This window comes from Pistacia vera, unplaced genomic scaffold, assembly GCF_008641045.1.
Source record: "Pistacia vera cultivar Batoury unplaced genomic scaffold, PisVer_v2 Contig42, whole genome shotgun sequence".
In the NCBI taxonomy this organism is placed as follows: Eukaryota; Viridiplantae; Streptophyta; class Magnoliopsida; order Sapindales; family Anacardiaceae; genus Pistacia; species Pistacia vera.
Window position 1 is genome coordinate 836953 of NW_022196246.1, and position 11237 is coordinate 848189.

The 11237-nt window shown below is 36.4% G+C and overlaps 2 protein-coding genes across 2 annotated transcripts; one reads left to right on the forward strand and one right to left on the reverse strand.

Annotated features, from left to right (window-relative positions):
• Nucleotides 1–3303: 3303 nt before the first annotated feature.
• Nucleotides 3304–5982, forward strand: LOC116142866 (protein starmaker-like). The gene is made up of 3 exons (XM_031428275.1): nt 3304–4160; nt 4744–4999; nt 5269–5982. The coding sequence occupies exons 1-3, from the start codon at nt 3831–3833 to the stop codon at nt 5640–5642; spliced, it is 960 nt and encodes a 319-aa protein (XP_031284135.1). The 5' UTR covers nt 3304–3830; the 3' UTR covers nt 5643–5982.
• A 472-nt stretch (nt 5983–6454) lies between these two features.
• LOC116142863 (protein TIC236, chloroplastic-like) lies at nt 6455–11113 on the reverse strand. The gene is made up of 7 exons (XM_031428270.1): nt 10136–11113; nt 9717–9997; nt 9139–9395; nt 8381–8619; nt 8051–8242; nt 6992–7264; nt 6455–6864 (listed from the first exon to the last, which is right to left on the reverse strand). The coding sequence occupies exons 1-7, from the start codon at nt 11096–11098 to the stop codon at nt 6718–6720; spliced, it is 2352 nt and encodes a 783-aa protein (XP_031284130.1). The 5' UTR covers nt 11099–11113; the 3' UTR covers nt 6455–6717.
• Nucleotides 11114–11237: the final 124 nt, after the last annotated feature.

Genomic DNA, 11237 nt, shown 5'->3' on the forward strand with positions numbered 1-11237 from the left:
GTCAGATAGTAAGAGTGAAGATGAAGATGAATTTATAAGGGTCGTGGTTTGGAAAATGAAAGAAAAGTTTGACAAATATTGGGGGGGAATGTAATCTGCTGATGTTTATGGCTTTTGTATTGGACCCTAGACTGAAGAAGAGGGTTATTCAGCGGTCGTTCCCTAAGATGTATCTTGACCCAAAAGCATGGGCAAATGTTGATACTGTTCGGGATGCCTTGTATGAGGTATATAGAGAGTATGTTGATGCTAGTAAACCATTGACTGCTTCCCGTGCTCCTACATCAGGAGGGGATGGACTTGAGGCTGTTGGTGTGGGGTTGGGTGCGACGACAACCAGGCCGGAGGATTAGGATGATTTTAGTGGCTTTCTGAATGTGGTTGAGACGGTTGAGCCAAGTAAATTAGAGTTAGACTATTATTTGGAAGAGGGATGCCATAAATGTGTCGGGGATCCTGCGGCGTTTGATGCTTTACAGTGGTGGAAGGAAAATTTAATGAAGTTCCCAATTTTGTCTACCATGGCTCATGACATATTAGTCATCCCTATCACTACGGTTGCTTCTGAGTCTACTTTCAACTCCAAGAGTAGGGTTATCGACACGTACCAATCGTCGTTGGCTTTCGACATGGTGGAGATGCTCTTATATGGATATGATTGGTATCCCTCTTTGAATGGGGTGAAGAAAGTGTGCAAAATAGGTTATATTGAATATTGTTTTGATTAAATTGAGTAATTACATTATCTTTATTCTAACTAAACTTTAATTACTCCTCCTTTGTCATTTCAGGAAGAGCAGCAACCGTTGGAGATCAGACTTATCCCATAAGTTCCTGGGAATAAGATTCAGTACATGGTTTGGCTGTGGCAGGAGGCATGCACAGGTACATGGTTTATGGGTTATTTTATGGTTCTTGACTTGTTCTTTATGCTATGAAAATCTATTATATATTGTCTGTTTGTGTTGTGGAAGTTGCTGGAATTCGACAATAGAGGCCATTTGAGTGTGGGGAAATAGTTGGGGCTGGAATTGGGCAGTAAAGGCCATTTGGGCGTGGGGAAATAGTTAAGACTGGAATTAGGCAGTAGAGGCCACCTGGGTGTGGGGAAATAGAGGCCAATTGCTTGATTTTTCTTAATTGAATTGTGTTGGTGAGTTGTGGATATTGGTTAGATGAAATTTGGGCAGGTGTTCATTAGTTAATTGTGTGTTGTAATTGCAGGTGAAGGCTAGGTATCTAACAAATTTTGATGGTGGTTTTGGTACAAGACATGGACAACACATCTATGTAACGCCCCACTTGAGGTACATAACTAAATGTGTATTGTTTTGCTCTTAATTGAGTTTGTATGTTGTCATTTTTTAGTTGGTTGGCTCTTGGTTGAAATTATGTGTTGGTTTTGTTGAGTGTTTGCCCTGAATTTGGCGAAGTCTTGCAGAATTTTGAAAGTACAGACTTCTTTGTGTCGCCGCGGCGAAGAGCCAACTGAAAAGTTGGGTGAAGCTTCTAGAGAATTTTTCATAGGGGCAAAGTGACCATTATACCCCTAATTAGCAGGAAAAGTGGGGAGTGAAATGCAAGAAAATTTCATGGAGAATGTGTTAGAATTGGGGGTGTGAGTGTAATGAATTAAAGGATAAAGATGAAATTTTTAAGAAAGAACAAGGGCAAAATGGGAATGCATGTGTAAATTATGAGCTAATAAGGGTTTGGGTTTAGTAAACCTAAAGAATGTATATATTTAATAAAAGAAAAATTTGGGCCCAACTATTTATGTGATCATACCTGTACTTGTATTTTTATTATGTATACTTGTAATTTATTACGTATATTTTATGAGTATATAAGTAGAAATGAGTCATTACATTTTAGTAGAAAGGAGTCATTACAATCTACATACTACAGCCACCTCTATTTTGATTATTGGACAACTATTATTTTGATGTCCTGGATTGCATTTTGACGCAAACTTAGTAGTAACTGCTAGATTAAAATTAGGACTATATTTTGATACAATCACATGTTAATATGTTATAGTTTTTGTAGGTCAAACATTAATTAAGTGAAGTGAACCAAAATAAGAAATTTAGTTCACTTAAATTTTACATACAAAACTATCATAGTTAATATAATTGAGGATGCAATAGCTATTTTTGGATGCAAAATTGTATATTTAAAAAGGTTCAGGAGCAAAAAACAGCCTACAAGGCTGAAATTGGGGGAGGGTCATGCCCAGGCAGTTTAAGCCTTAACCAATCTGGCTCGAATTGGAGCTCTCAAGATAGCTCGAGCTCAAGCTTGTGAGCTTGCTTGAATTCGACTCGTCTAGAACGAGCTCGAGTTCGAGCTCCCTTTCTCTGACTCAATAGGCTTGAGCTCAAACTTGAACTTGGTCTTGTAACATGCGAGCCGGGTTTGATAAGTCGAAAACTCGGCTCGACTCGTTTACAATCCTATGACTGTATTGGTGGAGAAACGTAATTCTCTCCACCAACATTGACACAATTTTTATTGGACTATAATAAATTATAAATCCCGAGCTTGCTTTAATAATAATAAAACAATTCTTTTACTTGAGTGGATATTAACTCGGTAACCTTTGGCCAAAATTTACTGGTTGATTATGCAATTATGTGAGAGCAAATCTTTTCATAATATATAATATAGTAGTACTAAAGTCCACTCAAGAACAACTGAAAACTTGCAAATATAAAATTACATGATACATTAGATCAATTAAATAATAATGGGTTCAATTTTCTAAGCAATTTGTCACAAAGTTTTTCAGTGATTCATGATGGCGAGAGGGACTGCTTTGCTTGTCTGTAGCATAAATAATTACATACTATTTTTATTCTATTATTTTATTTGTTGATTTCTATATACGACCTTGAATGATAATATCATAATCCTAAGTTATCTTATCATATCTATAGATAAAAATTTGATAAAAATAATATTATCGTTGAATTAGTGGATGTCAATATGCCATTCCCATTTCCAAAGGTTTCACCTAGTAAGATACCCACTTTTAAATTCCTAATAAAAAATAAATAAATTATATTTGATTATTCATAGAATAAACGTCAGAAATGAATGACTTATAAAATTTGTCTTTCCTATACGACGTCGCTTCCTCTACCTATTACTAGTTTATCATCATCTCATCATTCACAGCTCACCCCCGCCTTGAAAAACTTTTGAAAAATATGAACACTTAACGGAAATGCGGACATTTTACAGGCGTCATTATGTAAAAAACCAACTCCATAAATACCAATCGTTCGTTTCCCCTATAAACATACGTTACCTCTCTTCACAACAAGCCCTACCTTCTTCACAACACCCACCGCGGCTAACCTGATTCAATTCTCTACTCATTTCCTTCCATTTCAATCCTCATACAAACCCTAATATTCTTTCTATCTAAAATTTCATCTCTATATAATTTGCTTACCTTTTCATAATCCTAACATTTAATCAATTTCCATTTTCAAATCCCAATAATCTTTTTCTGGACCCGAACTTTTCTCTTTCCACAACCAATCCGTCTTCTCGGAGCTTTAATTCTCAAATTTTTATCTTTTGATGGCGGTTAATATTTTGTTTCGTTAAAAAATTGGGTTGTTTGATTTGTTTAATAACTATTGTTTTTGAGTTTCTCTTCTTGTCTGTCCACAAACCACGATTTGAAAATTTTGGATAAAGTATTATTTAACCCTCCAGATTCAAACAATTCACTTTCGCCTCTGAAACGGGACTTCATTCTATTTACACCCCTGTTGTTGATCTAATCGAATTCAAATTTATACCGGAAAGGAAAAAGAATGGTGGGTGGTGGTAGCAGGAGAGACGATGGATTGGTCATCAACAACAACAACGTGTTCGCAGCGCTGGAGAGTCTGAGGAAGAAAAAGAAGTCCGATAAAGAAAGCGGGTCTTCCAAAAGCAGCGGCAAAGGGTCTTTCAAGTCACAGCAACAACAGAACAAAGCTCCCGAGGAGACTCCGGTGTTTTGGGCCCCATCCCCGTTGAAAGTCAAATCATGGGCTGATGTTGATGACGACGACGATTATTACGCCACCACGGCCCCACCCCAGTCGGTCTGGGGATCGTCCGAGGAGGCGCAGGATCACGAGAAGCTTACCAATGTTGAGGTGATAAACGGTTTCGTTTTTACTTTTTTTTTTCTATTGTGCCTGCCTATTTCAGTTTTTTTTTTTTTTAAATATATTTGTTATAGATCATAGTTATAGGTTTTTATTTATGTTTTAATGCACGTTTTATGACGATTTATACATATTTTTATTTTATTTACTCTTTTGTGAATTTTGGCTTTTTTTTAAGGTTCGGTTCTGTTGTAATATATGACTTTTTGACATTTTAAATTTATTTTCATGTATGTTTTGTGATTTATTTATGGATGCCTATACCGTCATTTCATTTTGGAGGTTATAATCTTGATTATTGTGGAACTTGTAGTATCAAATTTTGGCTAATGCTAAACACATATGTGCATGTGGATCATGTGCTGGTACTATCATTGCCATTGTCAGGCTAATGGGATGAGCCTAGAGTCTGTCGCTCTGCGCTTGCCTTTTGGGTTATCGTCCTTCAAGTTTTTACAAGATTTTAATTGTGATAGAATGTTACAACTGTTTGAATGGGTTAGGGAAATATTCAGTGATGCTTTTTGACATGCTAGTCAGTTACTTGAAAATTGACTATCTGAGATTTCAGGATAGTGAGAGTGAAGAAGATATTCTAGATGAAGGCGATGATGATGTTGAGGAAGAGCATGCCCACGAACCTGAGGTTCCAGTACACCATGAACCAGTGGTGCAGACGCCTTCTGAAGGTTCTGTGTCATCTAATAAGGAGACAGAGAAGCAACTTTCAAAAAAGGAGAGAAAGAAGAAGGAGCTTGCTGAGCTTGAAGCTCTTCTAGCTGATTTTGGAGTTGCCCCAAAAGATAGCAATGGCCAAGTTGAATCACGTGGGTAATCGTGACTGCTTATTTTCATGTCCTGTAAATTTTTCAATCAGCAATCATCCAGGGCTGCCCACTCATCGCAGATGAGAAAACTTCTCTTCATAGTCTGGTTACAATTATTTTCCTGTGGATGGTTATAAAACTTTGCTTCTGCTGTTCTTTTCTTTGTAAATAGAAAAAATAAAAGCTGTGCCTTTAAGTATATTAAGAATTTTTATAGTACAACAATGTTTTGCATATTTGCTGAGCAAGAAAGTTTTTTAAACTTGCAGAGGATGCACAAAGCAAGAAAGATGGGGAACCCAACAAAGAGGGAGAAAAGAAGGAAAATGCTCCTGGAGAATCCAAAAGTGCTAAGAAGAAGAAAAAGAAGGATAAATCTTCAAAGGAGGGTCAGTCTAATAATTCAGATGTTGCTAACGGGCCAAATAAAGTGGCTGGAACTGAGCAGGTACAGCAGGATGCATCTACTGTTGATGTGAAAGAGCGTTTAAAGAAGATGGCATCTTCAAAAAAGAAGAAATCTAGTAAAGAGATGGATGCTGCTGCAAAAGCTGCCGCTCAAGAGGCTGCTGCAAGGAGTGCAAGACTTGCGGCAGCAAAGAAGAAAGAAAAGAACCATTATAACCAGCAGCCAGGGCGGTAAAAAGTAAAAACCATTTTATTTCACAGGATATATGAACATGTATTTCTTGTTCATATAAATGACAAGGTGAAATTAAATGGGGTGGTATGTTACTGGTTTCCTAAAAGATGACATATTAGTTGTATTGCCCATGGACTAGAGAAAGTTCATTTGGGCATTTTGGGTCTTAATTGTTCTGTTGTCATTGGACTCTGATTGTTTTTTTGGCAGTTTTGTTCATTCCAGATTCTTACCTCAGTAGTTGTTGATAACTGTATTGAAGTACTTCTCCCAGGGTCTTATTACTGATCAGTTCTTGTGGAGGGACGGTCAAATGAGAAATTTTGCAATTTCTTTTTTATGTCTGGAATTCGTGTTTTCGGTTTTTAGTTCAAGGGGCGGTGAGTAAAGATTGGTTTGTGAGGTTAAACTTAGTTGGATGTAGCAAATGTTGTCGTTGAAGTTTGCCTCGAGTTGTGAGAAATATATAACTAGTATTATGTGCTTGATACAGAGGTCTCTACTAGAGATTTATAATTTAGACGTTTTTCCACAAATAAAGGTATATGGTTAATTAAGTGCAATTTTATGCATACGAAATTGGGATACTAATTTTAATATGGCAAACGAAGATGAGAGTATGAGGCACAATTTGTCTACTGTCAAATGGGTTGGAAACTTGGAATCCTAACACTGTACAAATGACATTACTGATTAACCAATTGGGTTTATTGTGTTCGATGATCAATAATGTATTTTGGGATTAATATAATTATAAAATAAAAAGATAGTATAAAAGTTGAGATCCCAATTTTATATGAGTAACGTAACTGTTTAAAAAGTTGAAAATATGAACAAGCTTATTTATTTCTGAGAAAAGAATAAGGTTATATACGCTATCCACATCTAATTTTACAATTCCAGTACTCTGTTGTCTCTATATTTCTCTTTTTTTCTTGGGATAATTTATAAATGGATTTACATTTTCAGAAGATACATTTGGAGAGCAATAATTTATCAAAATATAAAAACGAATTCATTTGCTGAGATATGCTCCAATGCAAAAAAATTCAGCAGGCAGAGGATGAGCAATGACTCAGTCTTGTGATGTAGCAGAATATTCAAACAGAAGACGTTTTGAAGGAGCAGATTGTAGCAGCACTCTCAGGCGGCTTGTCAACTGGTAGATCAACGTCCATTGCATTGCCATCTCTGAGTCTTTCATCTGCCGAACTATCGAGGCCTAAAAAGAGGAGAAAAAATGGCTGTTTTAGATTATTATAAACAAATAAAATGCTCTTTGAAATAAATAACAAACATTCAAGAAATGAAAAAACATCAAGGCAAGATAAAAACTGTAGCATGATGACCTGTAGACGTTTCCCAAGCTGGACTTCAACTTCTGTACCAAATGAAATATTGCTGGCCAGAGATTTGAGAGGATCAATTGTAGGATCAACAGAAAGCAAACTAGGTATTTGCGGAGCATATACCAGCCTCCACCTGGCCTGACCAAACTCTCCCTTCCCTTCTATTCTTGGCATTAGTGTTTCAAGCGTTGCAGTAGCGAGCTTTTTGAAAGCAAGTTGGCCATCTCCTTCCAATATTGACTCTGCCAATTGACTCTCGAACACCCTAGCAGCCTACGAAAATACAATGAAGAAATATATCGTCAACTTGGCTGATAAGAATTATTATCTGAATCTTGAAATTGAAATTGAAAACAAGACTTAACTTTATCATAAAATTTACAGCAAAATGCTGAAAAACAAAAACATATGGGGAGGATTCTAACAGTCCACAATATTCACTAGTGTCAAAGATTGCTGTGTAACTAGACCCCTTTTACAGGAACAACTTGTCCATTCCAAACCAATATATACCCTTTAGGAAGCAGAGATCGCTATGTGACGAAGACCAAAGAAAAACTTAACATGAACAACTTTGTCTACTAGCCAAAAGAATTCACACCCAACCAAATCCTACAAGCCAGATTAAAGCCCCTCGTTGTGACTCCTAAAACTCTCATTACACTGGCAATATTCCACAATTAAACTTGAAAATTTGTTTGGCAAAGTGTACATTATGATTTTTCATTTGCTCCACCATTGATTGTCAGCCTTTTTATATGCAAGGGAAAAATTATCAAGTTCATTTAAATGGTTCAAATGAATGCCAGAATACATACAAATAATTAACATATTTATTATCAGAAGAGGGGGAAAACTCTATTACACAATATGCATTTTGATCAAACCAGATTCGATTTCATACCTTAAATTTAAGTAAACTCTATCCTAGCACATACACAGGATTACAAAAAATAATAATAATAAGTTTCAAAGCTTACATTACAGGTTGAATCCATCATTTCAAGCACAACCTAAGGATATTGAAAAACGACCTGACCATGGCATTTGAATTTATACCTCAGTAGGTGAGAGAACATCCTGTTCCACAGAACGTGTTGATGTCACTACAATTTTGTCCTGCCAATTGCTGGCTCGACTTTGAATACTGAATTGCCACTCTGATCCCACCAAAGCCAAGTCTAGCATTGGGTCTAATCCATACTCAGGCTCAAATTTTGCTATATTTAGGTGCTCTCGCTTAAGCCTCACCTAAAATTGGAGATAGCAATTAAGCATATTAACCAAAAACTACAAGCCAGCCTATTATGATACACAGAAGAAAACCAATGCATAAAAGATACTTAACTACAGAAGATACTAAAATATGAAAAAGAAAAGAACACTCACTTGTGTAGCAACGAGATTCACATCACCATTCTCAAATGTTAGAATGCCTTTAGGCTTTATCCACTTGGGATGTGCTAGACCATTTAACTCAAGCTCTCCACTAACAGCAAAGTTAAGAATCAAAGGATAAACTATTCTTAATTCTGGTCCTAAAACAAGCTTTAAATCACTTAGGCGGATATCTACACTGGGTTTAATGTTAACCTGCTCCATTTCCTTTTCAACTTCACCTGATTTAACTGCAAACAATAATAGTATACAAAGAAAAAGAATTTCAGAATTTAACAACAGAAACCACAAAAAAAAACATGAAATATGGACTAATCATAAAACTATATCAGATTGTTAGCCATATTATAGATGTTCATATATATTCAATTATGCTAAGCAACAGAAAATAGAAATTTCAACTTTGAGGTATCTCCACAACGATTGTATATTATCCTTGTGTGAAAATCATTACACTTCAGATTCAATTTGGCAAAGTAAAAACATCGTTTTGACACAAAAAGATAAATTGTCACAGGAAACCTATCACCAATTCATAAAATAATATTTGAGCAAATAATCAAATATAAGCAAGGATTTGGACTGCTTATCATTGGTAGTTAGAGTTGCTAGATATAAAAAATCTTAAAAAGAAAGAATGGATGTGACTCGGATAAACATATAAAATAACCAGCAATCATCTTGACACTGGTAGATCATGAACAACACAATTACAATGCAAACAGAAGCTGTTGAGAATTGAATAGTACCAGTTGGCTGATGGAATTTTGCACTTGAAGCAGCAGGTTCTGAACTAAAAAAACGTGAAACATATCGAGAAGCAACTGCTCGATTGATACCACCAACTGGAAGCCTGGACTGATTGGACTCCAATCTATTGAAAGGAGCAGTCCCGTTACCCTTATCATGAGGTAGATATGCTTCTCCATGGCTCAATTTTATATTCCCCGAAATATTTGGTTGCAATATAGAACCAGTTATTTGCATCTGAGTGTCAACCTGACCACTGATTTTGATGAAAAAAATAGGTTAGAGCTAATATCTAAATATAATAAGGAGATAAAATAAGTCATAAAAAGTACGAGATAAGATGATTATAAGAAAAGGAAAATCAGTAAACAATATTAACAGTGTAAAGACATCTTTTATCTTCCTTCCAAGGAATAGTAACCACAACACAAGAACCAGTACACATTCAGGAACTCAATTATGTAAAGTATCAATGGATGCACAAAGCAAAAATGCCCAGTAGTGGATGAAGACTGATGCTGCAAATGAGGCAATGTGTACATATGTTAAAGAAACCCGTTGCTAGAAGTTAAGTCACCTTAGAATGTTCTTTGCTCGTACTTCCAGAACTTCACATTTCAAGTCGATTTTGTCACCAAGGGATGCCTCATTCATTCTCAGGGGCAGATTCCCTTTCATGAACAGCTTGCCCCTTCTGCTTACCCTGCTTTCCAATGAAGTGATGCATAACCTATTTGATTTCACATGTACAGTTCCACCAACGTTTGTGAGAGGTTTCCGGAGTACTGGTGAAGATATTGATGCCCTGTGGAAGGATGCAGACCCATCAAGCAGAGGTTGCTCAACTGTGCCTCTGACCTATTTAGTTGAAACAAATCACAATCCTCAGAAGTGAATATCAAATCTTTCCAGATCACAGTAGCAGTCTAGCAGACAAAACAATTGTTCAAAGAGTATAATTAATTAATAAATTAGCCCATAAGGAACCTAACCGACCTGAAGCATAATGTCAGCATTGCCATGAAGCCACTTGGCATAAGGAGACAAAGCTGTCAGCATCATCATGCCCCCGTCCTTTATATCAGCATCAACTCTCACTTCTCCTACATCTAAGATGTTCCAATTTAAACCTTTAAGGCTTTCAGCTAACTGAGTATCCCAACCTTCTTCATTATAATCTCTCAGGGTTTTCTTCTCACTGGTGTCATCAACAGATCCTCTACCCCTTTCCTTCACCCAGCCAGGAACCCAAGCTGCTCCGATTTTATCTGTTTCTGCATCTTCTTCCTCTGTAATGTTATTTTGGACAAAAGTAACAGGAACGCTTCCTTGTATGTGTACATGGCCATTTTGGATGACTGGTTCAAATTTTGCATTAAAAAGAAAACGACTGGTTGAGGTCAAGGAAGCAACAATTTCAGCTCGTCCAAGATCAATGCCTCCAATGGCACCATCAAGAAGCCTTACTTGCACATCACACTCTGGTTTAGCAAGATTTCCTCTTAGATCTCCTTCCATGTGCAGTATACCCCTAATCGGTGCTAACAATTGCCGCAAAGAATGAATGGCATCAGTAGCTGAAGATTCAATCACCTGAACAACAGTGGGGACTAGACTAACAGGAAAATTAAGAACAGCAAAATGAAGATTGGTTTTTGGCCCCAGCAATGTCCCATCAGCATGGATCGTCGCATTATCTTTTTGGATAAAAATTTTCTCAAGCCTCAGACCATCATCATTGCTGTATGCACCAACTGCCAGAACATGCTGTGTTCTGTAGGTTCCCCATTCCCAGTCCTCCCCATGAAAGTCAAAATCTGCCTGAGAAAAACATACAAGAAGAAAAACAATAATAAAAGAACATATACTATAGGCAAGGAATTTCACGAAGGGTGAGACAATTTGGACCAAAAACACTGCTCTTAACTTTGCACCCAAAATACTGCTCTGAACACCCATTTTCTAAGTGTACACTCTGAACACCCATTTTCTAAGTGTACACTATTAAAATTAGATTTATATTTAACATGTTTTATAATTCTAACATAAAAATAAATTGATTAACGCTCAATTGAACAAAAAATATAATTAAAAAAAA

What these genes read in the sequence shown, in the direction of transcription:
- LOC116142866 (XM_031428275.1), top strand. Translation starts at nt 3,831, where the DNA reads ATGGTGGGTGGTGGTAGCAGGAGAGACGATGGATTGGTCATCAACAAC. An exon ending in AGAAGCTTACCAATGTTGAG is followed by an intron (nt 4,161 to 4,743) that starts GTGATAAACGGT and finishes CTGAGATTTCAG; the next exon opens with GATAGTGAGAGTGAAGAAGA. An exon ending in CAATGGCCAAGTTGAATCAC is followed by an intron (nt 5,000 to 5,268) that starts GTGGGTAATCGT and finishes TTAAACTTGCAG; the next exon opens with AGGATGCACAAAGCAAGAAA.
- LOC116142863 (XM_031428270.1), bottom strand. Translation starts at nt 11,098, where the DNA reads ATGGGTGTTCAGAGCAGTATTTTGGGTGCAAAGTTAAGAGCAGTGTTT. An exon ending in AAAATTCCATCAGCCAACTG is followed by an intron (nt 8,620 to 9,138) that starts GTACTATTCAAT and finishes TATTGTTTGCAG; the next exon opens with TTAAATCAGGTGAAGTTGAA. An exon ending in ATGTTCTCTCACCTACTGAG is followed by an intron (nt 7,265 to 8,050) that starts GTATAAATTCAA and finishes GTATTTTCGTAG; the next exon opens with GCTGCTAGGGTGTTCGAGAG.